Below are 27,895 nucleotides of genomic sequence, written 5' to 3' on the forward strand. Positions count from 1 at the left end.
GTGGAAGGGTCTGGGGGCGGGGCGGTCAGGAGGGGCAGGGTCGAGGAATGGGAGGGTCGGGGAGTGGGAGGGTCAGCGAGCGGGAGGGTCAGTGAGAGGGAGGGTCAGCGAGCGGGAGGGTCAGCGAGTAGGAGGGTCAGCGAGCGGGAGGGTCAGCGAGTAGGAGGGTCAGCGAGCGGGAGGGTCAGCGAGTAGGAGGGTCAGCGAGCGGGAGGGTCAGCGAGTAGGAGGGTCAGCGAGCGGGAGGGTCAGCGAGTAGGAGGGTCAGCGAGTAGGAGGGTCAGCGAGTAGGAGGGTCAGCGAGCGGGAGGGTCAGCGAGTAGGAGGGTCAGCGAGCGGGAGGGTCAGCGAGTAGGAGGGTCAGCAACGGGAGGGTCAGCGAGCGGGAGGGTCAGCGAGTAGGAGGGTCAGCGAGCGGGAGGGTCAGCGAGTAGGAGGGTCAGCGAGCGGGAGGGTCAGCGAGTAGGAGGGTCAGCAACGGGAGGGTCAGCGAGTAGGAGGGTCAGCGAGTAGGAGGGTCAGCAACGGGAGGGTCAGCGAGCGGGAGGGTCAGCAACGGGAGGGTCAGCGAGCGGGAGGGTCAGCGAGTAGGAGGGTCAGCAACGGGAGGGTCAGCGAGTAGGAGGGTCAGCAACGGGAGGGTCAGCGAGTAGGAGGGTCAGCGAGTAGGAGGGTCAGCGAGTAGGAGGGTCAGCAACGGGAGGGTCAGCGAGCGGGAGGGTCAGCGAGTAGGAGGGTCAGCGAGCGGGAGGGACAGCGAGTAGGAGGGTCAGCGAGCGGGAGGGTCAGCGAGTAGGAGGGTCAGCGAGTAGGAGGGTCAGCAACGGGAGGGTCAGCGAGCGGGAGGGTCAGCGAGTAGGAGGGTCAGCGAGCGGGAGGGTCAGCGAGTAGGAGGGTCAGCAACGGGAGGGTCAGCGAGCGGGAGGGTCAGCGAGTAGGAGGGTCAGCGAGCGGGAGGGTCAGCGAGTAGGAGGGTCAGCGAGCGGGAGGGTCAGCGAGCGGGAGGGTCAGCGAGTAGGAGGGTCAGCAACGGGAGGGTCAGCGAGCGGGAGGGTCAGTGAGCGGGAGGGTCAGCGAGTAGGAGGGTCAGCGAGCGGGAGGGTCAGCGAGTAGGAGGGTCAGCGAGTGGGAGGGTCAGCGAGCGGGAGGGTCAGTGAGAGGGACCGTCAGTGAACACGAGGGTCAGTGAGAGGGAGGGTCAGTGAACACGAGGGTCAGTGAGAGGGAGGATCAGTGAACAGGAGGGTCAGTGAACGGGAGGGTCAGTGAGAGGGACCGTCAGTGAATGGGAGGGTCAGTGAACACGAGGGTCAGTGAACACGAGGGTCAGTGAGAGGGAGGGTCAGTGAACGGGAGGGTCAGCGAGTAGGAGGGTCAGCGAGCGGGAGGGTCAGCGAGTAGGAGGGTCAGCGAGCGGGAGGGTCAGCGAGTAGGAGGGTCAGCGAGTAGGAGGGTCAGCAACGGGAGGGTCAGCGAGTAGGAGGGTCAGCAACGGGAGGGTCAGCGAGCGGGAGGGTCAGCGAGTAGGAGGGTCAGCAACGGGAGGGTCAGCGAGTAGGAGGGTCAGCAACGGGAGGGTCAGCGAGTAGGAGGGTCAGCGAGTAGTAGGGTCAGCGAGTAGGAGGGTCAGCAACGGGAGGGTCAGCGAGCGGGAGGGTCAGTGAGTAGGAGGGTCAGCGAGCGGGAGGGACAGCGAGTAGGAGGGTCAGCGAGCGGGAGGGTCAGCGAGTAGGAGGGTCAGCGAGTAGGAGGGTCAGCAACGGGAGGGTCAGCGAGCGGGAGGGTCAGCGAGTAGGAGGGTCAGCGAGCGGGAGGGTCAGCGAGTAGGAGGGTCAGCAACGGGAGGGTCAGCGAGCGGGAGGGTCAGCGAGTAGGGGGGTCAGCGAGCGGGAGGGTCAGCGAGTAGGAGGGTCAGCGAGCGGGAGGGTCAGCGAGCGGGAGGGTCAGCGAGTAGGAGGGTCAGCAACGGGAGGGTCAGCGAGCGGGAGGGTCAGTGAGCGGGAGGGTCAGCGAGTAGGAGGGTCAGCGAGCGGGAGGGTCAGCGAGTAGGAGGGTCAGCGAGTGGGAGGGTCAGCGAGCGGGAGGGTCAGTGAGAGGGACCGTCAGTGAACACGAGGGTCAGTGAGAGGGAGGGTCAGTGAACACGAGGGTCAGTGAGAGGGAGGATCAGTGAACAGGAGGGTCAGTGAACGGGAGGGTCAGTGAGAGGGACCGTCAGTGAATGGGAGGGTCAGTGAACACGAGGGTCAGTGAACACGAGGGTCAGTGAGAGGGAGGGTCAGTGAACGGGAGGGTCAGTGAACACGAGGGTCAGTGAACGGGAGGATCAGTGAACAGGAGGGTCAGTGAACACGAGGGTCGGTGAATGGGGTGTCAGCGAGCGGGAGGGTCAGTGAGAGGGACCGTCAGTGAACACGAGGGTCAGTGAATGGGAGGGTCAGTGAACACGAGGGTCAGTGAACACGAGGGTCAGTGAACGGGAGGATCAGTGAACAGGAGGGTCAGTGAACACGAGGGTCAGTGAACACGAGGGTCAGTGAACGGGAGGATCAGTGAACACGAGGGTCAGGGCACGGCAGGGTCAGTGAGAGGGAGGGTCAGCGAACGGGAGGATCAGTGAACAGGAGGGTCAGTGAACGGGAGGGTCAGTGAATGGGAGGGTCAGGGCACGGCAGGGTCAGTGAATGGGAGGGTCAGTGAGAGGGACCGTCAGTGAACACGAGGGTCAGTGAACACGAGGGTCAGTGAACGGGAGGGTCAGTGAACACGAGGGTCAGGGCACGGCAGGGTCAGTGAATGGGAGGGTCAGTGAACGGGAGGATCAGTGAACAGGAGGGTCAGTGAACACGAGGGTCAGTGAACACAAGGGTCAGTGAACACGAGGGTCAGTGAACGGGAGGGTCAGTGAACACGAGGGTCGGTGAATGGGGTGTCAGCGAGCGGGAGGGTCAGTGAGAGGGACCGTCAGTGAACACGAGGGTCAGCGAGCGGGAGGGTCAGTGAGAGGGACCGTCAGTGAACACGAGGGTCAGCGAGCGGGAGGGTCAGTGAGAGGGACCGTCAGTGAACACGAGGGTCAGTGAACACGAGGGTCAGTGAACGGGAGGGTCAGTGAACACGAGGGTCAGTGAATGGGAGGGTCAGTGAATGGGAGGGTCAGTGAACACGAGGGTCAGTGAATGGGAGGGTCAGTGAATGGGAGGGTCAGTGAACACGAGGGTCAGTGAACACGAGGGTCAGTGAACACGAGGGTCAGTGAACAGGAGGGTCAGTGAACACGAGGGTCAGTGAACACGAGGGTCAGTGAACAGGAGGGTCAGTGAATGGGAGGGTCAGTGAACGGGAGGGTCAGGGCACGGCAGGGTCAGTGAATGGGAGGGTCAGTGAACGGGAGGATCAGTGAACAGGAGGGTCAGTGAACAGGAGGGTCAGTGAACACGAGGGTCAGTGAACAGGAGGGTCAGTGAACACGAGGGTCAGTGAACACGAGGGTCAGTGAACACGAGGGTCAGTGAATGGGAGGGTCAGTGAACGGGAGGATCAGTGAACAGGAGGGTCAGTGAGAGGGAGGGTCAGTGAACACGAGGGTCAGTGAGAGGGAGGGTCAGTGAACGGGAGGGTCAGTGAACGGGAGGGTCAGTGAATGGGAGGGTCAGTGAGAGGGAGGGTCAGTGAACGGGAGGGTCAGTGAACGGGAGGGTCAGTGAATGGGAGGGTCAGTGAGAGGGAGGGTCAGTGAACAGGAGGGTCAGTGAGAGGGAGGGTCAGTGAACAGGAGGGTCAGTGAGAGGGACCGTCAGTGAACAGGAGGGTCAGTGAACAGGAGGGTCAGTGAGAGGGAGGGTCAGGGTACGGGAGGGTCAGCGAGCGGGAGGGTCAGTGAGAGGGAGGGTCAGTGAACACGAGGGTCAGTGAATGGGAGGGTCAGTGAACGGGAGGATCAGTGAACAGGAGGGTCAGTGAACGGGAGGGTCAGTGAACACGAGGGTCAGTGAGAGGGAGGGTCAGGGTACGGGAGGGTCAGTGAATGGGAGGGTCAGTGAACGGGAGGATCAGTGAACAGGAGGGTCAGTGAACAGGAGGGTCAGTGAACAGGAGGGTCAGTGAATGGGAGGGTCAGTGAACAGGAGGGTCAGTGAATGGGAGGGTCAGTGAACAGGAGGGTCAGTGAGAGGGAGGGTCAGTGAACAGGAGGGTCAGTGAGAGGGAGGGTCAGGGTACTGGAGGGTCAGCGAGCGGGAGGGTCAGGGTACGGGAGGGTCAGTGAATGGGAGGGTCAGTGAATGGGAGGGTCAGTGAGAGGGAGGGTCAGTGAACAGGAGGGTCAGTGAGAGGGAGGGTCAGGGTACGGGAGGGTCAGCGAGCGGGAGGGTCAGTGAGAGGGAGGGTCAGTGAACACGAGGGTCAGTGAATGGGAGGGTCAGTGAACGGGAGGATCAGTGAACAGGAGGGTCAGTGAACGGGAGGGTCAGTGAACGGGAGGGTCAGTGAACGGGAGGATCAGTGAACAGGAGGGTCAGTGAACGGGAGGGTCAGTGAACACGAGGGTCAGTGAGAGGGAGGGTCAGGGTACGGGAGGGTCAGTGAATGGGAGGGTCAGTGAACGGGAGGGTCAGTGAGAGGGAGGGTCAGTGAACAGGAGGGTCAGTGAACAGGAGGGTCAGTGAACAGGAGGGTCAGTGAATGGGAGGGTCAGTGAACAGGAGGGTCAGTGAGAGGGAGGGTCAGTGAACAGGAGGGTCAGTGAATGGGAGGGTCAGTGAACAGGAGGGTCAGTGAATGGGAGGGTCAGTGAACAGGAGGGTCAGTGAGAGGGAGGGTCAGTGAACAGGAGGGTCAGTGAGAGGGAGGGTCAGGGTACGGGAGGGTCAGCGAGCGGGAGGGTCAGTGAGAGGGAGGGTCAGTGAACACGAGGGTCAGTGAATGGGAGGGTCAGTGAACGGGAGGATCAGTGAACAGGAGGGTCAGTGAACGGGAGGGTCAGTGAACACGAGGGTCAGTGAGAGGGAGGGTCAGGGTACGGGAGGGTCAGTGAATGGGAGGGTCAGTGAACGGGAGGATCAGTGAACAGGAGGGTCAGTGAATGGGAGGGTCAGTGAACAGGAGGGTCAGTGAGAGGGAGGGTCAGTGAACACGAGGGTCAGTGAGAGGGAGGGTCAGGGTACGGGAGGGTCAGTGAACGGGAGGGTCAGTGAACACGAGGGTCAGTGAGAGGGAGGGTCAGGGTACGGGAGGGTCAGTGAATGGGAGGGTCAGTGAACAGGAGGGTCAGTGAATGGGAGGGTCAGTGAACGGGAGGGTCAGTGAACACGAGGGTCGGTGAATGGGGTGTCAGCGAGCGGGAGGGTCAGTGAGAGGGACCGTCAGTGAACAGGAGGGTCAGTGAACACGACGGTCAGTGAACAGGAGGGTCAGTGAACACGAGGGTCAGTGAATGGGAGGGTCAGTGAACACGAGGGTCAGTGAACGGGAGGATCAGTGAACGGGAGGATCAGTGAACAGGAGGGTCAGTGAGAGGGAGGGTCAGTGAACGGGAGGGTCAGTGAACAGGAGGGTCAGTGAACGGGAGGGTCAGTGAATGGGAGGGTCAGTGAGAGGTAGGGTCAGTGAACGGGAGGGTCAGTGAACACGAGGGTCAGTGAATGGGAGGGTCAGTGAACAGGAGGGTCAGTGAACACGAGGGTCAGTGAACACGAGGGTCAGTGAATGGGAGGGTCAGTGAACAGGAGGGTCAGTGAACACGAGGGTCAGTGAACGGGAGGGTCAGTGAGAGGGAGGGTCAGTGAACGGGAGGGTCAGTGAACAGGAGGGTCAGTGAGAGGGAGGGTCAGTGAACGGGAGGGTCAGTGAACGGGAGGGTCAGTGAACGGGAGGGTCAGTGAATGGGAGGGTCAGTGAACAGGAGGGTCAGTGAACACGAGGGTCAGTGAACGGGAGGGTCAGTGAGAGGGAGGGTCAGTGAACAGGAGGGTCAGTGAGAGGGAGGGTCAGTGAACGGGAGGGTCAGTGAACGGGAGGGTCAGTGAACACGAGGGTCAGTGAATGGGAGGGTCAGTGAACACGAGGGTCAGTGAGTGGGAGGGTCAGAAAGTGGGAGGGTCGGAGAGAGGGAAGGTTGAAGAGTGAAGGGTTGGGGTTTGGGAGTGTTATGGAATGGGAGGGTTGGGGTGCAGGATGGTTGAGGAATGGGAGGGGCGGAAAACAGGAGGATCGGTGAGAGGGAGGGTCGGTGAGAGGGAGGGTCGGTGAGAGGGAGGGTCGGTGAGAGGGAGGGTCGGTGAGAGGGAGGGTCGGGAAGAGGGACAATTGGGGAGTGAAAGGATTGCTGACTAAGAGATGTAGCAAGTGGAAAGTAAGTAGCACATTAGCATATTTATTTTCCAGGAATATAGCAACATAGAGGCAGGAATAGGCCATTTGGCCTGTTAAGCCTGCTCCACAATCCAATTAGGTCATGGCTGATCATCTACCTCAATGCCCTTTCCCACACTATCCCCATATCCCTGATATCATAAGTATCCAGAAATCTATCGATTTCTGTCTTGAATGTACTCAATGACAGAGCTTCCACAGTCCTCTGGGGTAGAGAATTCCAAAGATTCACCACCTTCTGAGTGAAGAAATTTCTCCTCACATCATTCTTAAAAGGCCTGACCCTTAATCTGAGACTGTGTCCCCTGGTTCTAGACTCACCAGCCAAAGGAAAACATCCTATCCATATCTACCCTGTCGAGCCAGTAAGAATCTTGCAAGTTTCAATGAAATCACCACTCATTCTTCAAATCTCTAGGGAATACAGGCCCAGTCTCCTCAATCGCTCCTCATAAGACAATCCTGCCATCCCAGGGATCAGTCTTGTGAATCTCTGCTGCACTCCCTCTAAGGCAAGTATATCCTTCCTTTGGTAAGGAGACCAAAGTTCTACACAATACTCTAGGTGCAGACTCACCAAGGCTCTAAACAATTGCAGCAACACATCTTTACTCCTGTACTCAAATCCCCTTGTGATGAAGGCCAACATACCATTCACCTTCCTAATTGCTTGTGAACCTCCCTGTTAGCTTTTAGTGACTCATGAACAAGGACACCCAGGTCTCTTTGGACATCAACACTTTCCAACCTCTCAGCATTTGAGAAATATTCTGCCTTTCTGTTTTTATACCAAAGCGAATACCTTCACACTTATTCACATTATATTCCATCTGCCATGTTCAAGCCCATTCACTTAGTCTGGCCAAATCCTCTTGAAACCTCCTTGCATCCTCCTCACAATTTACATTCCCACTCAGGTTGGTGTCATTTGCAAATTTGGAAATATTACAATTGGTCGTCACATCCAAATCATTTCTATAGATTGTGAACAGCTGTGGCCCCAGCACTGACCCTCGTGGTTCCCCACTAGTAACAGCCTGCCATCCTGAGAATGACCTGTTTATTCCTACTCTCTCTTTTTATCTGTTAAACTATTCTCAATCCATACTAATATATTTCCCCCAATCCCATGTGCTCTAATTCTGTTTATTAACCTCCTGTGTGAAACCTTATCAAAAGCCTTCTGAAAATCCAAATACACCACAGCCACTGGTTCTCCTTTATCTACGCTACAAGTAACATCTTCAAAATACTCCAACAAGTTTGTCAAACATAATTTTCCTTTCATAAATTATTTTTTTCATTTATTTTATAGGAAAGTGGAGTGAAAGCCACAATCAGATCAGCCATGATCTTATTGAATGGTGGATCAAGCTCGAGGGGCCAAATGGCCTCCTCATGCTCTTATTTCTTATGCTTTGTCTGGTTCATGGGACAGGAGCTTGTTTGTGATCATTGGCAAATGGTTAATTCCAGGTGACAGCGTCTAAATCTAGGAAACACAGTTTATGAAATTAAATAAAGGGAAATTGATCCTTACATTTAATCAAGCAAATAATTCTGATGTCACAATGATGCAAAGCTTTGTGCTGTGTTCAGTCAACTATTAGTGTGTGGCTAATGCAAACAGTGAAACATGGCTTACTGGCAATGAATCTAACAAGGTGAGCAAACCTGGCATGAGGTTTGGAAGCTAACTTCCTTACCTTGACCTTGCACAGGGGAAGGTGGGAGCAGATGTGCAGGTACAGGACAAGTTTCCAGCCCAACAGCTCCAAGATGAGGGCACTGGTACAGCCAAGGATTTTCAAACATATTAAAATTGAATGAAGACACAAAAAGCTGCTGGTTGTTGTTGCGAGATTTCCTGTGGCTCTTCACCAGGATTACAGAAGTGGAAAAGTCACCATTGGTCCTTCACTAAAGCAGCCAGTGATATTACAAATACCGTCTCAGTCATCTGAGTCAGCAGGCTCTAGTTATACTACTGGCTACCTGACCCAAGGAAAATCTGTTAATGCAGTGACACAGGAGGACGGACTGGCAGGGGGTGGGGTGTGGGGCGGGGGGGCGGTGGTGGTTGGAATCTATCTAGCAGAACGGCAGAAACATTGGGCAGAATTTTCTGCCTGTCGGGCAGGTGGGTCCGACCCAATCTCCGGTGGGTGGGGATCCGATCCCTGCTGGAGAAGCGGCTCCGCTGCCATTTTACGTGGGCGGGTCAATTAAGGCCCACCCAGCATGATGTCCGGCGGGAAGCGCTATGCGCTCCCTGTGCGGGGGTAGGGGGTGGGGAGATTCCCCAAAAGTGAGAGCTCGCTCTTTCACGCATGCGCACAATGAAGTGCAAATCTCCCTGAGGCTAAGTGCAGCCTCAGGGAGATTGCTGACACTTTGAAAAATATTAAAAATAGAAAAAAACAAAATTCCCTAACATGTCCCCTCATGTGACAATGTCACACAAGATGGGACATGTTCATAATTTACATAATAAGTTTATTAAAATTTTTAAAACGCTGCATGAATTCTCACCCCGCCGCTGGATGAGGTTTCATCTTTTCTCTATTTGTCGCCGGGGCTCTCGGCCGATCAACCAAGCTTAAGGTTGGACGGGCGGGTCCTTTAATTGTATAATTGATCCTGTCAATGGCCTCAATTGGCCACTGAAAGGTCGGCGAATCCGCAGCTGATATTACTGCGCGCCCGCCTTCCTGGAAATTTAAATGGGGCAGGATGATGTCAGGGGCTTTGCCCAACATCATCCCACGTCATTTTACACATCGGTGAGCGGGCCCCACCCCCTGCTCACCGATGGTAAAATCCTGCCCCTAGTGTGACCATAGGAGGTAAAACTGGTTATTACTTAAATGGGCAATGAGATCGCAGTCAGATCAGACTTGGCAAATTGTGGTTTGTTTTTTGACATAGTTTAGGGCCTTCTTAAATTGATTTGAAAATTTACTTTTCAAAAATGTGTTCCTTTTGCTAATAATCATAAAAAAAACACCAGGTTTATTTAAAAGCAAAATACTGCAGATGCTGGAAACCTGGAATAAAAACAGGACATATTGGGAAAGCTCAGCAGGTCTGGCAGCATCTGTTGAGAGAGAAACAGAGTTAATGTTTCGAGCTCTGAAGAAGGTCATACAGACTCGAAACGTTAACTCTGTTTCTCTCTCCACAGGTGCTGTCAGATTTGCTGATTTTTTTCCAGCATTTTCTGTTTTTATTACACATGGTTTATTTGCTTTCTTTTGATCAGAATACATTAAAGGTAAATGAAAATATTATGACATGTTTTCTCCTACATACATAAACGTGCACACACACTCACGTTTGTGTACAAGCAAGTACACACATGCATGACTGGTGCCACTTGCTTCTTACACTTACCCATCATTAGATATGGAGAAAGAACAAGTGAGGAAAACAAAAGGAGATGGGTTTGAGGGGGATGGTGGGGAGAGAATTGTTCAGGCCTTGATTCAAACTTTCTAACCTGGTTCAGTTGTGAGTTCCTGTCATGTCAGTTCATTAACTGAAAGCGAGCGAGTATAGAGTGAGTTTGTGGAAGAATTATAACTGTGAATAGTGATTTTAAATTTGATGATGTGGGAGACACGATGCAAGTATCAATGAGTCTGGAGGTGATAGGAAAATGCATCTCCGTGTGAATTATATGTGTATGTTCCATGTTTGTCAGAAAATTGGAAAATGAGCTTTGCCTGACACTTCCTCATGAAGACAGCGCCCCAGTAAATCAAGTTTTAGGCTGTGATTTCAATGTTAATTACTAAGTTCTCCTTATTTAACTGATGAAAACCCCTCATGATTTTAAATCTCCTCTGCATCCTCACTAAAGCCTTAACATCTTTCCTTTGCCCATCAAGACAGCGCCAATACTTCTTTCACTCCAGTCATGAAAGAGACAATGTTGAAGCATTTGCAGCCAGCTTCAACCAGAGGTGCTGAGTGGATGATTAATTTTGACCTCCCAGCTTCACAGATACAACTCTTCAGCTAAATCAATTCACACCACGTGATATCAGGAAATGGCTGAAGGCATTGGATACTGCAAAGGCTATGGACCCTGACAATATTCTAGCAACAGTACTGAAGACTTGTGCTCCAGAACTTGCCGTGCCCCTAGCCAAGCTGTTCCAGTAACATTCACGTCACACAAGTGTCAGGCATTGACCATCTCCAACAAGAGAGAATCCAACCATCTCCCCTTGATGCTCAATGGCATTACCATCACTGAATCCCCCACTGTCAACATCCTGGGAGTTACCATTGACCAGAATCTGAACTGCACCAGCCATATAAATACTGTGGCTACAAGAGCAGGTCAGAGCCTGGGAATCCTGCAGCGAGTAACTCATCTCTGGACTCCCCAAAGCCTGTCCACCATCTACAAGGTACAATTCAGGAGTGTGGTGGAATACTCCTCACTTGCCTGGATGAGTGCAGCTCCAATAACATTCAACACAGTACCATCTACAAGATGCACTGCAGGAACCCACCAAGGCTCCTTAGGCAGCACCTTCCAAACCCACGACCACTACCATCTAGAAGGACATGAGCAACAGATACATGGGAACACCGCCACATGGAAGCTCCCCCCCCAAGCCACTCACCATCCTGACTTGGAAATATTTCACAATGCCTTCACTGTCACTGGGTCAAAATCCTGGAACTCCCTTTCTAACTGCACTGTGGGTGTACCTACACCACATGGACTGCAGCGGTTCAAGAAGGCATCTCACCACCACCTTTTCAAGGGCAATTAGGGATGGGCAGTAAATTCTGGCCCAGCCAGTGAAGCCCACATCCCATGAATGAATAAAAAAAGGCTGAGCTACTATTGCACCATATTCCTGATATAAGTTAGGGCAATATCTGAGTGAGACACACCACTCCTCTGTATTTGGGGGATTGCAATGGTATAGCGGTATTATCACTGCACTGATAATCCAGAGACCCAGGGTAATGCTCTGGGGACCGGGGTTCGAATCCCACCATAGCAGATGGTGAAATTTGAATTCAATAAAGCAAATCTGGAATTAAATATCAAATGATGACCATGAAACCACTGTGGTTTGTAACAAAAACCCACATGATTCACTAATGCCCTTTAGGAAGAAAATCTGGTCTGTCCTACATGTGACTCCAAACCCACAGCAATGTGGTTGCCTCTGAAATGGCTGAGCCAGACACTCAGTTGCATCAAACTGCTACAAAGTCACAAAAAAGGAACAAAACTGGACGGACCACCCGGCATTGACCGAGGCATCGGAAACAACAAAGGCAATTGCAGCCCTGTAAAGTCCTCCTTATTAATACCTGGGGCTGGTGCCAAAATTGGGAGACCTGTCTCACAGATTAGTCAAGCAACAGCCAAACTCACAGAATAATACCTTACAAATAATGTCCCAGACACCACCATCACCATTCCTGGGTATGTCCTGTCTCACCAGCAGGACAGACCCAGCAGAGGTGGGGGCACAGTGGTATACAGTCGGGAGGGAGTTGCCCTGGGAGTCCTCAACATCGACTCCGGACTCCATGAAGTCTCATGATATCAGATCAAACATGGGCAAGGAAACCTCCTGCTGATTACTACATACCGCCCTCCCTCAGCTGACGGATCAGTGCTCCTCCATGTTGAACACCACTTGGAGGAATCAGTGAGGGTGGCGAGGGTGCAGAATGTACTCTGGGTGGGGACTTCGATGTCAATCGCCAAGAATGGCTCAGTAGCACCACTACTGACCGAGCTGGCGGAGTCCTAAAGGACATCGCTGCTAGACTGGGTCTGTGGCAGGTGGTGAGGGAACCAATAAGGGGGAAAAACATACTTGACCTCATCCTCACAAACCTGCCTGCTGCAGATGCATCTGCCCATGACAGTATCGGTAAGAGCGACCACTGGTCATTGTGGATTCAGGTTTTCACATTGAGGATAACCTCCATCATGTTGTGTGGCACGACCACCATGCTAAATGGGATAGATTTCAAACAGATCAAGCAACTCAAGACTGGGCATCCATGAGGTGCTGTGGGCCATCAGCAGCAGCAGAATTGTACTCAAACACAATCTGTAACCTCATGGTCCGGCATATCCCCCACTCTACCATAACCATCAAGGCAGAGGATCAACCCTGGTTCAGTGAAGAGTGCAGGAGGGCATGCCAGGAGGGCAACACCAGGTATACCTAAAAATGAGGTGAAACTATAACACAGGACTACTTGTGTGCCAAACACCACAAGCAGCAAGTGATAGACAAAGCTAAGTGATCCCAAAACCAATGGATCAGATCTAAGCTCTGCAGTCCTGCCACATCCAGTCATGAATGGTGGTGCACAATTAAACAACTCACTAGAGGAGGAGCCTCCACAAATATCCCAATCCTCAATGATGCAGGAGTCCAGCACATCAGTACAAAAGATAAGGCTGAAGCATTCACAACAATCTTCAGCCAGAGGTGCCAAGTGGATGATCCATTTTGGCCTCTTCCAAAAGTCCCCAGCATCACAGATGCCAGTCTTCAGCCAAGTCGATTCACTCCACGTGAGATCAAGAAATAACTGAAGGCACAGGATACTGCAAAGGTTATGGGCCCTGACAATATTCCGGCAATAGTGCTGAAGACTTGTGCTCCAGAACTTGCCGCACCCTTAGCCAAGCTGTTCCAGTACAGCAACAACACTGGCATCTACCCGGCTATGTGGAAAATTGCCCAGGTATCTCCTGTACACAAAAAGCAGGACAAATCCAAGTCAGCCAATTACCACCCCATCAGTCTACTCTTGGTCATCAGCAAAGTAATGGAAGGGGTCATCAACAGTGCTATCAAGCAGCACCTGCTCAGCAATAACCTGCTCACTGATGCCCAGTTTGGATTCCGCCAGAGCCACTCAGCTCCTGACCTCATTACAGCCTTGGTTCAAACATGAACAAAAGAGCTGAACTCCTGAGATGAGGTGAGAGTGACTGCCCTTGACATCAAGGCAGCATTTAACCAATTGTGGCAGCAAGGAGCCCTGGCAAAACTGGAGTCAATGGGAATCAGGGGAAACTCTCCATTGGTTGGAGTCATACCTAACACAAAGGAAGATGGTTGTGGTAGTTGGAGGTCAGTCATCTCAGTTCCAGGACATCACTGCGGGAATTCCTCAGGGTAGTGTCCTAGGCTCAACCATCTTCAGCTGCTTCATCAATGACTTTCCTTCCATCATAAGGTCAGAAGTGTGGATGTTCGCTGATGATTGCACAATGTTCAGCACCATTCATGACTCCTCAGATACTGTAGCAGTTCATGTCCAAATGCAGCAAGACCTGGACAATATCCAGGCTTGGGCTAACTAGTGGCAAGTAACATTTGCGGCACACAAATGTCAGGCAATGACCACCTCCAACAAAAGAGAATCCAACCATTGTCCCTTGATGTTCAATGGCATTACCATCACTGAATCCCCCACTATCAAAATCCTCAGGGATATGCATTGACCAGAAGTTGAACTGGACTAGCCATACAAATACTGTGCCTACAAGAGTAGGTCAGAGGCAAGGAATCGTGCGATGAGTAACTCACCTCTTGACTCCTCAAACCCTGTCCGCCATCTACAAGGAACATGTCAGAAATGTGATGGAATACTCTCCACTTGTCTGGATGTGTCCAGCTCCAAGAACACTGAAGGAGCTGGAACCGTCCAGGACAAAGCAGCCCCCTTGATTGATACCACATCCACAAACATTCACTCCCTCCACCACTGACGCACAGTAGCAGCAGTGTGTACCATCTACAAGATGCACTGCAGGAATTCACCAAGGCTCCTTAGACAGCACCTTCCAAATCCCTGACCACTACTCTCTAGAAGGACAAGAGCAGCAGATTAATGGGAACACCGCCACCAGGAAGTTCTCCTCCAAGTCACTCGCCATCCTGACTGGGAAATATATCGCCGTTCCTTCACTGTCGCTGGGCCAAAATCCTCGAACTCCCTCCCTAACTGCACTGTGGGTGTACCTACACCACATGGACTGCAGCGGTTCAAGAAGGCAGTCTCACCACCACCTTCTCAAGGGTAACTAGGGATGGGCAATAAATGCTGGCCCAGCCAGTGAAGACCACAACCCATGACTAAATAAATAAAAAATAGATAGCAGGTAAAAAACTGAAAATAATAATCCAGATTTTGCTGAATGAATGTGTCCACACTCTCATTCAGGTCAAGTTACTGACAAATCAGTCAATAACTCTTGGCAACCAAGTGATACACTGTGAATGGTGAAACAGAAGCTGCTGAACAATTCGCCATTAGTTAAGTGAAAACAGCAGCTCATCGGTAACATCTCCATAAATTTCATGATGTTGTTGCCATTGCTCATTTATTGTCCATTATAATTGTCCACTTTTTGAGGAACAGGAATTGATTAGCTGTCATTAACTTGCATTGCTATAGTGATACTTGTCAAATTGTTATCGGGATACTTACACCCAGAATTACTGGGCTTAATTTTCTGCCATGAATTTAATGAGAAATTTTTGTGTAAATACAACAACTCCACAAAACTCACAGAGAGGTTGTGGGCAAAGTGCCATTTTTGTGGGGCTAATTGCAAATTGCCAGCAACTTGTAGCAATTTGCAATTCACGGGGTGAGGAGTCTTGTCACAACTTGGTGGATGGTTTAATAACAGTGAGTGTCATTTACATGCCATAACTTTTTTCAGCAACTTCTGCCATTACATCATCCTAGCCTCAATTTATGACAAAATATTCCTTTCATATAAGTAAGAACATTGTTAAACTTCACACAGCTCAGAGTGATGAGACCCTGGGCCATTTACTTTGAAAACATATTCTCATAATTTCAGAATGCTTCTGAATTTCATCGGAATAGGTATGCGGTGTATGTGTTAGCACATTTACATTGCTGACTAAGATGTAAAGGCAGTAGCATTTGAGATTGAATTTCATCCTTTTCGTCACTTATCGGTGCATAAAAACCGATTACGTTAGCATCAAAACCGCAGAGATACTTTTGGCAGACGCCCACATCACAAATTCTATTGATTGATTTAGGATCTGTTTTGGGGAAGGAACAAGGTGTAAATATTGAGGAGTCAGATTTAAGTTAAGATCAATAAAGCCTAAGAGAAAATGCCTCTTTCAGCTCGAGTATTGTCTAACATCACAAAAATCCCAAAAAATTCAAACAAGTCGAAACTGCCAGGTCAGCACATTTGTATAAATGTGATAATGTTGACTTTTTCTTAACTGTAAGTGTCTTTTCAAGTTTTAATTAGTTAAGTATATTATTCTTAATATAGAAAAAAAATATTCTGTTCGTATAGACCCCCACCAAATCAATTCTTCACAGTCGAATAATAAAGTCATAGATTGGTACAGATCAGGAGGTCACTCTGTTCATCATGCTGAATAGACCAGTAAACTTGTATTCTACAGAGACTCCATCCAAATGGTTTAATTATTAGAGAAGGATCAAATCAGAAATGCATTATATTAGAGATTATGAATAAATAGTGCTATACTGAGTGGATAATGTAGAAAACTGTTATATAGAGAGCTGCAGGAGTAGGAAATGGACTCACATCAAATCGATTTGTTTTTTTATTATTTGTTCATGGGTTGTGGGTGTCACAGGCTAGGTCAGCATTTATTGCCCATCCCTAATTGCCCTTGTTCAGAGGGCATTTAAGAGTCAACCACATTGCTGTGGGTCTGGGGTGATATGTAGGCCTAAAGGATATTAATCCCAACAGTGTTTTTGATAAGCTTTGATTAACCGTAGTAATGTCATTAGTACAACCTGTCAGCATTGGCCCAGAATTTCCTGCAACAGGGAGCTGGCTGGCATGTACCACGAATTTCGGCATTTTACATGCTGATATTAGCATTTGAATTTGAAACAGGATTTAATGTCATTTGAACATGCTACAGTGTGTGGCAACTAATCACAAATGTTGCAACCAGTTAATAATTCAGGAACATGGAGGTAAATGACTCCCTGCTTCCTGTACACTACATAATTCATTCATTTATGCTAATATGTTTACCAAAGGGCTGGGATTTTAACATTCTTCCCTGATTTCCAGCACATTTGAGCTATGGGATGTATAGGTTAGATATTAATTCAGGATGAAGTGGTTAGTAATAACCTGCCACCCAAGTTTCTTTTTCCACAATTGGTTATAATTGAGAATTCAACTGCACTGCTTGCTTGAGTTGTAATTCACAATGACAATTAAAAGATGTGTTCATGTTATAGAAAATGTTGAGAACTATTTTGTTTAAAATTTAGCTTGCCTCTCTCTCCAATTACATGTGCACTGAATTTATAACAATCAATTCCCTTCAAATATACATATTTCAAGGCTGCAATAATTCGCCTGATTATAACTTTACACATTAAACACGTTGACACAAAATGAAATGGCTGCTAGAAGCTGATCTGAATAAAGCTCTTCTCAGTTGAATGCGACTGCAGAAAATCAATTTGATCAGATTCAACTTTTATTAAAATTCAAAATTATGACACAGGGCCTTTTATTATCAGCTTACCTGTAATTATCCAGAAGAATAGTGTGAATCAAGGGGATTTGCCACTCGTCTTATTTTTAATGTGGGAGTGGAGCCATTATATTTAACTTGCAACGGCTTTGACGAGGGCCTCAAAGGGGCATAGCAAAAGTCCCAGTAAATTACAACGTGGCACGAGAATTGACGTAAGTAACCTATACCAGAATTTCCTGGGACTTCTGTGCTGTGAAACAGGCCGTTTGATTTGCTGCAGCATTTTAATGATGCAAGGTCTGTAACTGTACTAGCCTGGAGATGAAGTTAAATAATCTGCTGCAGCCCATGTTAATCACATATTTCAACATTTTCTTGTCTTGAATCATATTCATAATCATATTAGTTGGGGTTAACAGAAGCCCAAATCACAGTTCTTTTCAGCACTATCAGTTACAAAGGTATGCAATCAGACTCATGAGGGGACCGCCTGTATACTTGTACGGCTAGCCTTTACTCTCTGTCACTGGATTTCTACCAATCTCTGAGCCAGAATTGAAATGAAAGTTCAACATGTCCATAACTCACATATTCTTTAACGTGTCTCTCACATTGGAAACATAGATGCTTCCACAATAGTTGATGACAAAGAAATTTTCTTAACTCAAGTAGACTTCAGCAGTTCCATTCATAAATCACAAATTGGTTTGGACACATGAAGGCCCTGCATTTTTAAACTTTACAGTTGCTAAGCACATACAGGTATGATGTGACTTTGATAAGATTACAACAGACTTCACGATTGGCTGACACAGCATTCATTTATCCCTTCACCCCACCTCACCCCAACTAGGGCTATCGGTCACTTGCTTGTCCTGCTTTCTACCCTTAATGTCATCATTAGCACATTCCTCAGCTAATATCACCACCGTCAACACCCCTTTGTCCTTTTGTCTATGACATCTTTGGCAATCTCTTCTTTGCCTCCACCTATCACTGGCCCTCTATCCAGCTCCACCTGTCCCAACCGCCCCACCCACCACCAACCCCCCCACCATCCCCCCCTCTACCAGCTTATATTCCACATCATTTCTATATTTCTTAGTTCTGATGAAGAGTCATATGGACTCGAAACGTTAACTGTGTTGCTCTCCTCAGATGCTGTCAGACCTGAGTTTTTCCAGGTATTTTTGTTTTTGTTACAGCATTCATGAAGCTTGGCTGGAAATCCCTCAAGTTTTACACTTGTATTCAGTTGTCTCCTTTATAACACTGAGTTTCAGGACTCAAATTTGCAACAATGCTGATTCAGAGGCAGTGGCTGCAATTAGTAAGCTTTCCCATCTCTTGTGGTTAAACCCACAGCTCTTTATCAGGAGCTAAAAACCCCTTCTCTTCAAATTTAAACCCCTGTCATTTTCTGTCTCCTTCAGTGTATTTTCATATGGAGTGGATCCATAGACTTCCCTTTATGTGTCTGTACCCATTACTGTTCTGTTGTGTGCCCTGATTAAAATCCCCTAAAGTTGGCCAAGGGAAGTGAACCATCTGCATTGCAAAACTTTTATGTGGGCACATGAGTGACTGGAGGACACAAGGAACAACATTTCAGATGCAACCCCACCAGATAAATCCAGTACCAGTGTTTATAACCCCCACTGTTCAAAAATCATGACGTTTTTTGATAGAATAAACAAGGAAAAATTGTTTCCAGTTGTGGGATGATTGCTAAACAGAGGATGAAGATTTAAATTAATTAGCAAAAGAACCAGAGACAACTGATGGAAAAGTTTTTTTTATGCAGCAAGTTGTTGTGATCGGGAATGTGCTGCTTGAAAGGTTGGGGGAAAGAAATTGAATGATAACTTTCAAAAGGGAACTAAATATTGAAGTGGAAAATGACTGCAGTGTTGTTGGGAAAAAGGAGGGGAGTGGGGCTGATTTGCTAGTTTTTTTAAAGAGCCAGAAAAGGCATGATGGGCCAAATACCTCCTCTGTGACATCTGATTCTATGGCATTAATCCAATTAATGCTTGGCATTAGAATTTTGAAAGTCACGGTGATGGGACAGTTAAGAACTCTACATTAATATAACATGGGAGAAAGCTGCAACATAAAGACAGAATACTAAAACTGTCTTCCAATTTTAATATTTATTGGCTGAAAATGTTTCATTTGTTGATATTCAACATAAATGAAACAGAATGGAAAAGGAATCATATGTATTTATTTTTGGTTTTATAAAACAGTTGGTAATCTAGTTTCTGTGATTTCTAACTGTGACCCTTCAGTTTTATTGTTTGTGGTTATGCTCCTAAAGTACGCTGGCAGCCTAATGAGATTTTAACTGTTCATTTAGTGCTGATTAATTCTACCACACCAGATGGATGTAGTGTTATTTTAAAATGTGTGCCCAAGGTTGCACTTTATATTAATAACTGGACATTCTCAGAAGCAATAGAATTTTACAGCATAGAAGGAGGCCATTTAGCCCATCATGCCTGTGCTGGCTCTTTGAAAGAGCTTCTCAATTCTCCCCTGGTTTTCCTTCATTGTCCTATATTTTTTTCCATTTTAAATTTAAGTCCAATTCTCCTTTGAAGCTACTATTAAGTCTGCTTTGAGTGCATTCCAGATCATAACAACTGGCTGTGTAAAAAAAATCTCCACCTATCTGGGCTAAAAGCTCTGTCCCTATGATGTCCATTTCTCTATAATTCTCTCCAATGGCTGCATTATATTTCTCTCTTTCAGTCACTTTTCTCTTAATGGTTTTGTGTTAGGTTGTATTAGTTCCACCTAATCACTTGCTCATTCTCCTCTCCTTCCCTCCCGACAGCGTCACACTGAAACAAAATACAGTTCAAAAAGCAAACTTTGGTTTAATTTGACGTTTTGTGCAATAAAAATCTCGATAAAGGGAGACTGAGGTTGTAAAAAACCCACAGTATACCCTTTTATGGTTGTTGTAGTTATTGTACAATTGACAGGGTGACGTTTTTGTGACTTAGTGGCACATTTCACATTACATAGAATGTACAATATAGAAACAGGCCATTCAGCCCAACTGGTCCATACTGGTATTCACTCTTCACATGAGCCTCCTCCCACCCTATGTCACCTAACTCCATCAACATATCCTCCTATTTCTTTCTCCCTCATGTGTTTATCACATTGAAGGGGTCTAAACAATTTGCCTTGTGATCATGAATTTCACATTCTCATCTCTCTGGGTAAAGAAGTTTCTTCTGAATTTCCTATTAGTGCCTATCTTAGATTGATGCCCCCTAGTGTTATTATCCCCTCCTCTCCCCCACACAAGTGGGAACATCTTCTCTACTTCGAACTTATTAAATATTTTCTTAATCTGAACTACCTCTAACAGATCAATCCTTCAGAGCACAAGCCTGGATAGGTATAACCTCTCAGTTTTGGTATCAGACATATCAATCCTCTTTGCACCTTATTCAATGTCTTTATATCATTTTTGATAATAACTGTGCTAGTATTCTATGTGGTCTAACCAAGGTGCTATAGCCATTTAACACAATTTGTGGATTTCCACATGGGCTGTATTGTGGGGCTGAGTGTTTGGTGATCAGAGAACAATGTCTTTCCCAAACACCTTCCAACAAAACCAATTCTATTAAACATTAAATCCCACAAAGTTAACAGGGCCATGTCAGAATGAATGTTATTTCTAATAATCCAAACTCACTTCCTTATGGTAAAAAAATGTCTTTTCCCTAAACATTTGCAGTAGGTGACAGAAATTGCACAGTGAATTGAGATTACTGCTACCAATGTAAATTATCTAATACTTGAAATTAAACAATTTTGAATTATCTAGCACTTTTATAGAAAGCTCCCAGATTTAACCTGGGGTAGTTTAAAATTCAAGAGTTTTAACACAACTACATCCTACCGACAGAATTGTCTGTACTTCATTTTACACCGTGAAAAGTTTTGCATTTATATAGCACCTTTCAGGGCCCGAGTGAAGTACTTTTTGAAGTGTTGTCATGTGGGAAACACAAGCCAATTTACACACAGCAAGACCCCCCCGAACAGCAGTGTAATACCAACCAGGTAATCTGTTTTAGTGATGTTGATTGAGGGATAAATATTGACCAGGACACAGGGAGAATTCAGAGATAAAAAACAAAAAAAAAACTGCGGATGCTGGAAATCCAAAGCAAAAACAGAAATACCTGGAAAAACTCAGCAGGTCTGGCAGCATCTGAACAGAAGGGTCATGAGGACTCGAAACGTCAACTGTGCTGTCCTCCGTCGATGCTGCCAGACCTGCTGAGTTTTTCCAGGTATTTCTGTTTCTGTTTTTGTCACAGGGAGAACTTTCCTGCTTTTCTGCCAAATGGAATCTTTCACATCCACCTGAGCCCGCAAATGGGCCCCCTGTTTATCCGCAGCACCTCCGACACTGTAGCTCTCCCTCAGTAAGCTACTGGAGTATCAACCTGGATTTTGTGCAGATTTCTCGTCCCCTTACCTTTAGTTTCTGCACGGTTCTGTTCTCCACGGGCTGTCGGTTCCACACTGTCGTGCCCCCCTTGTTGTACTGAACCAGCCAACCCTCCTGGCGTTCACACTGTTCCCGAAAAGAGGTGAAATGTGCATCATCAGGGATCTGTACAATCTCCCCACTGGACATCCTGCAGCCAGAGACCGGAATCTTCAAATGCAGCAGCTTAAAACACACACGCACACACACAACAGGCACATGCAAGAACCCCCACCCGCCAACAAAACTGTCCAGGAAATGAGCGGGTCAGTTTAGTCCGAACAGCAGCTCCCTCCCTCCCTCAAACCTATCACCTCCTTCACTTTACTCTCGCCCCTCTCCTCTCCTCGAATTGCTGCATCAGTTGTGTTTCTCTTTGCAGACTCTCCCCCCCCACACACCCCCACTCTCTCTCTCTCGCTGCTGTTTGAAGGTTTCAGGCTCACGTTGCGGCTGGAAACTGATCCGGACGCCGCCTGAAATTGAAGACAAGAGGTTGTCGCTCTCAGAGGCTCCTTTCGGCTCAAACAAGTGCACCAAACCCCGAGAGGGAACTGGAATACCTCTTGTCGAGGGCAGGGGGCTGGAAATGAATACAAACCTATCACATCTGTCCTCGGAGTATCAACCTGATCCCCCCTCAGACAGTGTGATGCAGCAGCCTCTGAATTTGCAGCCTCCCTGGGTCCATGTCAGTATCTGGGGGTAGGTTTTACCCCGACATGTTCTATCTCTCTGTCACGGACCACTTTTACTTAATGATCCTCCCCATTTGAACCACGAGCAATAAGGCTGGCAATAACCCTGCTGTCCAAATATTACCCAATCATTCACTTTGCAAAATAAAAGCTTCTTGGTCATTGAACTGTGACCCTTGGTGAGGAATATTTATTTTATAATAAACATATTGCAGATACACGAAATTTAATATTTTAAAAAATCCCAGGAAATTGTTGACGAGACTCAGGCAGAGCGTCTGTGAAGAGAAGTCGTAAGTTAGTGTTTGAAATATAATCTTTCAGTCAGTCTTCTGCCGGCTGTGGCTCAGTGGGGAGAGCTCTTCCCTCTACCCCACAGGGTGGTGTGTGCATAGTATTCTCTGCTGAGTGAATCTCGTGCGGATTTCAGCTTATACTCAGCACTAAGCCAAAGACTAGAATCAAGCTTTTGTTAAATTCATTCATGGGATGTGGGCTTCGCTGGCTGGGCCAGCATTTATTGCCCATCCCTAGTTGCCCTTGAGAAGGTGGTGGTGAGCTGCCTTCTTGAACCGCTGCAGTCCATGTGGTGTAGGTACACCCACCGTGCAGTTAGGAAGGGAGTTCGAGGATCTTGACCCAGTGACAGTGAAGGAACAGTGATATATTTCCAAGTCAGGATAGTAAGTGACTTGGAGGGCAAATTCCAGGTGGTGGTGTTCCCATCTATCTGCTGCCCTTGTCCTTCTAGATGGTAGTGTTTGTGGATTTAGAAAGTGCTGTCAAAGGAGCCTTGGTGAATGCCTGCAGTGCATCTTGTAGATGGTACACACAGCTGCTACTGTGCGTCGGTGGTGGAGGGAGTGAATGTTTGTGGATGTGGTGCCAATCAAACGGGCTGCTTTGTCCTGGATAGTGTCCAGCTTCTTGAGTGTTGTGGGAGCTGCACTCATCCAGGCAAATCAGAAATATTCCATCACACTCCTGACCTGTCCCTTGGAGAATGTGGACAAGCTTTGGGGAGTCAGGAGGTGAGTTACTCGCTGCAGAATTCCTAATCTCTGACCTGCTTTGTAGGCAGAGTATTTATATGGCTAGTCCAGTTCAGATTCTGGTAAGTGGTAACCCCCAGAATGTTGATAATGGGGGATTCAGTGATGTTAATGCCATTGAATATCAAGGGGTGATGGTTAGATTCTCTCTTGTTGGAGATGGTCATTGCCTGACACTTGTGTGGTGCAAATATTACTTGCCACTTGTTAGCCCAAGCCTGGATATTGTCCAGGTCTTGCTGCATTTGGACATGGACTGCTTCAGTATCTGAGGAATCACAAGTGATGCTGAACATTGTGCAATCATCAGCGAACATCCCCATTTCTGACCTTATGATGGAAGGAAGGTCATTGATGAAGCAGCTGAAGATGGTTGGACCAAGGACACTACCCTGAGGAGCTCTTGCAGTGATGTCCTGGAGCTGAGATGATTGACCTCCAACAACCACAACCATCTTCCTTTGTGCTAGGTATGACTCTAACCAGTGGAGAGTTTTCCCCCTGATTCCCATTGACTCCGGTTTTGATAGGACTCCTTGATGTCACACTCGGTCAAATGCTGTGTTGATGTCAAGGGCAGTCACTCTCACCTCACCTCGGGAGCTCAGCTCTTTTGTCCATGTTTGAACCAAGGTTGTCATTGGTGGTCCTTCAGAATCGAGGATGATATCCGTCAGGCTTGGCGAGACTTCAGGTGACTGAGGAGCCCAATTCTGATTCCACATGTTCTTGGGCAGTGGGGGTACGTTGTTGCATATGGAGTGGAAATCACAGCATCGGGTTGGCTTCCTTCTCCTTCCTCTGACATCACCATTCTGCCTCGCTGTTGAGTCGCTGAGGCTTGAAGTGGCTGGCACCTTGACGGTCCAGGTGGGTCCATGCCAATTGATCGGCAGCATTCTCCTCACAGTCAGTGGAGTCAATGCCTCTGTTCTTTAGGGTGACCTTGAGCATATCCTTATACATTTTCCTTTTGCTGCCCTTTGAGTGTTGGCCAACGGAGAGCTGTGAGAAGAGAAGCTGCTGAGGGAAGTGGTTTTCAGGCATCCGGACGCAATGGCCCGTCTATTGGAGTTGGTTCCGTGGGAGCAGGGCGTCACTGCCGGTCGATGTGGCTTCATGGAGGATGCTCGTGTTAGTCTGGCTGTCCTCTCATTTCATCCTGAGGAGTCAACACAAACTCCACTGATGGAAGCTCTCAAGGGTCTTAATGTGGAGTCAGTGGACAGTTCATGTTTCACTGCAGTAGAGGAGGGTGGCCAACACAACAGCCTTACAAACCAGAACCTTTGTTGACTTGCAAAGGTCCCTGCATCAAAGACACAATGGCACAGCTTGCAGAAGGCAGCGTTGGCACAGTTGACTCAGTGTTGGACTTCCTTATCGATGGTAGTCCCTTAGGAGCGGTGGCTGCCAAGATAACGGTAGTGCTGCACATATTCCAGAGCCACCCCATCTATGTGAATGGTGCAGGGGATGCTCAACTGGCCCAGGGAAGGTTGCTGAAGGACTTTCGTCTTAGCAATGTTTAAGGACAGGCCAAGTGTTGGATCCAGTGCCTTTGGGATTTTGGGGCTAAAGGATCCGGGTTGCATGCTTGTCTTGGGGTGTCTAAGTTGGTGCAAAGAGAGAGCATCGGGAGATCACCATTAGAATAAACACACTAAATTCAGCAGCTACACTTGTGTGTTCACAACATAAAACTCTGGCAGTGGGGGGGACGTCCTCTTCACCCCAGAGGCGGAAGATGAACTGGTGGAGTTGTGGCATGAGCTGATAGCTGCCAGCATGGTAGACCTCTGCAGGTATACCATCTGGCCCACAAGCTTTGTTGGTTTTCATTTGTTGGATGCCCACCTAAGCTCATCAATGGTTGGTGGATCTTTGAGAGAATCCTCCACAGGTTGTTGTGGGATGGCGTGGAGGGTCTCCTCCAATACAGTGGAGTCCCGGAGGAGGAGCAGTTCAAAGTGCTTCTTCCAATGCTGACAGATGGTGCCATTGTCCTTAGAACATAAGAACATAAGAACTAAGAGCAGGAGTAGGCAATTCAGCCCCTCGAGCCTGCCCCGCCATTCATTACAATCATGGCTGATCTCATTTTGGCCTCAACTCCAAGTTCCTGCCCTCTCCCCATAACCTTTCAACCCATTACTAATTAAAAATCTATCTCCACCCTAAATGTATTCAGCGTCCCGGCATCCACTGCACTCTGAGTGAATGAATTCCATAGATTCACGACCCTTTGAGAAAAGTCATTCCTCCGTATCTCTGATTTAAATCTACCACCCCTTATTCTAAAACTATGGCCTCTCATTCTAGCTGATTGTCCTTGAAGAGTTGGGAGCTGTCTTGTGGTCGGAGAGGGTTCTGTCCAGTCAAGTGGGGACAATAGATTGTCTTGGTAGCCTGGAAGAAGTTGCGCATGTCATGCTGGTCAGCATAGACTTGAACAACCCACCAGTTGTTCTTCATGTCTCAAATGCATCGTTGGACCACAGCCTTCAGTTGGTGGTACTCTGCTCTTAATCGCCGGGTACATGGGAGGCTTTGCCAGGTGATGAAGGCTGCTAAGTTCCACTCGAGAACACAGATCGCATATTGTGGTGTCATTGGCATCAAACCAGTTTGATGAAAGTATAATAATTTTCATAGTATTTTTCTGGTTTAATGTGAAGTTGGTTTATGGGGTTAAAGTATAGTTGGGTCTGTCTGGGTGATTTAATTACACTTGGAGTCAGGTAGACTGCATGTTGAAAATCATCAAAAGAAGCTATGTGCTTGACACGCTAATGAATAAACATGGATGTGAGCTTAGCATATAAGTTGTGAAGGGAATTTGCATTTTTAGTTAAATGAAAAGATTTGAATTTCAAAGGGCTCTTATCCTTTTACAGCTAGCCAGATAAGCAGGGCCAAGGAATGTGTTTATTTTTCCCAAATGTTACTGACAATATTGGCAGCATGAAAGTTTGTATATAATGAGGAAGATACAGTTTCAAAGATATATGGAACAATAGAATTTACATGCTAAAAATAGAGAAACATATATAAATGAGAATGAAAGGATATATGGGAAAAGGCCATGTAAGATATAACAGGAGTGTGTGAAATAGCCTTAATGAAGCCTCCAGTCATGCGTGCATGAGCCTGCCATATAACAAAACTGAAGCTGGGGAATAGCCATTAGGAATTCCACTGTCAAGTGGGTATTGTGTTAACTTGCTGGTTCTGTTTTAAATCTAAAACCTATTTTGGACCATTGCCTTAAAGGGAGTGTAGCTGGGAGTCAGATTAATTAGGAATTTTAGGAGTAATTACAGTAATTGTAGTCTTATGTAAGTGCTTTAAATCTTTTATTTTGTTAATAAATTTTTTAATGTAATTTTTAAAATCTCTAAAATTCTTGGTTGACTTATTGCTTCTGCATTCAGTGCACACATCTCGTAATGAATACAAATTGCAAAACTGTTGTGATAGCGCGACCAAGTTTCCTTGTGGATTTGGTCCGCCTGGCACATATCTGCTATGTTATAACACCAGACCTGGCTCCATAGTGGCACAAACCTGATAGTCTGTGCGCAGGTGTCAAGGACAGCAGACTTGAGTTGCTCCCAGTGTGCCTAGATGGAAATGGCATCAGTGGTAGGCACTTGCTCCAGTGCACTGTGCAACTGGGCCTGGAACTTTTCTCACAATCCCGGGTCCTTCAATGCTGTAACATTCAGCTTTCTCCGAGCTGCTTTTTGGGTCCTCTGGTATCTTGATGCCAGGCAGATGTTCATCACCAAGCGCACAATTCGATGGTCCATCCAGCAATATTCAGAACCCTTCATGACCCTCTTGACAAACACATCCCTCAGGTCTCTGCCTTGGACAATGTTGTAGTCCAGGAGGTGCCAATGCCCCACCATTGGCTGCCGCCGTGTGATCTTGAGCTGGTTCTTCTGGCAGAAGACTGTGTTCATCATAATCAGACTATATTGGGCGCATTTGGTCAAGAGTAGGATGCCATTGGCATTGGCCTTCCCCATGCCATTCAAAAGTTCCACTCCAGCCTTTGTGGTCATGTTCAATTTGGGCATTAAAGTCACCCAGGAGAATGACATTGTCATTCCTGGGATAGAAGCAAGGACGCCATCGAGATCGGAGTAGAACCTCTCCTTTACTTCAGGCTCTGAATCTAAAGTATGTGCTAATGACAGTGGTGCATTGGTTATGACTGAGATGTAGGCATAGGGTCATCAGCCTCTCATTGACCCCCAATGGGAGTTTGGAGAGCATGGCAGCTATCCTGTTCCTGATGGTGAAACCAACTCTGTGGATGTGGGGGTTACGGTCTGACTTCCCTTTCCAGAAGGGGCACCCTCCACTGGCCTCCCTCAACTGCCCCTCCCCAGCAAGCTGGGTTTTGGTAAGAGCAGCGGTGTCTATGTTGTGCCTCACTAGCTCACAGGCCACAATGGCAGTTCATCTTTCTGATCACTCTTTAGGTTGTCAACAAATGTTCTCACATTCCAGGTTCTGAAGTTTAGCTTTTCCTTGTTTCGACCACAGAGATGGTGATCCCGCTGGGTGTGGTTTCCCAGCATGGAGAAATGGGACAGCCTATTTTTGGACCACCTTTTCTAGCCCCCCTCCTCATTCAGGGCAAGCAGAGGGTGTCCTGAAGAGGGCTGCTCAGTCGCAGATGCAGCTGCCGAAAGGCAC

The 27,895-nt window shown here is 48.0% G+C and overlaps 1 protein-coding gene across 1 annotated transcript in view; it reads right to left on the reverse strand.

Moving 5' to 3' along the window:
- The window catches only part of stard15 (StAR-related lipid transfer (START) domain containing 15), a 311,243-nt gene extending 289,658 nt beyond the window's left edge, over positions 1-21,585 (reverse strand). The window contains exon 1 of the mRNA XM_041193464.1: positions 21,424-21,585. Within this exon, the coding sequence (XP_041049398.1) occupies positions 21,424-21,585 (162 nt within the window). The remainder of the gene's footprint in view (positions 1-21,423) is intronic.
- Positions 21,586-27,895: the final 6,310 nt, after the last annotated feature.

Source organism: Carcharodon carcharias, chromosome 8 (genome assembly GCF_017639515.1).
Source record: "Carcharodon carcharias isolate sCarCar2 chromosome 8, sCarCar2.pri, whole genome shotgun sequence".
NCBI lineage: Eukaryota > Metazoa > Chordata > Chondrichthyes > Lamniformes > Lamnidae > Carcharodon > Carcharodon carcharias.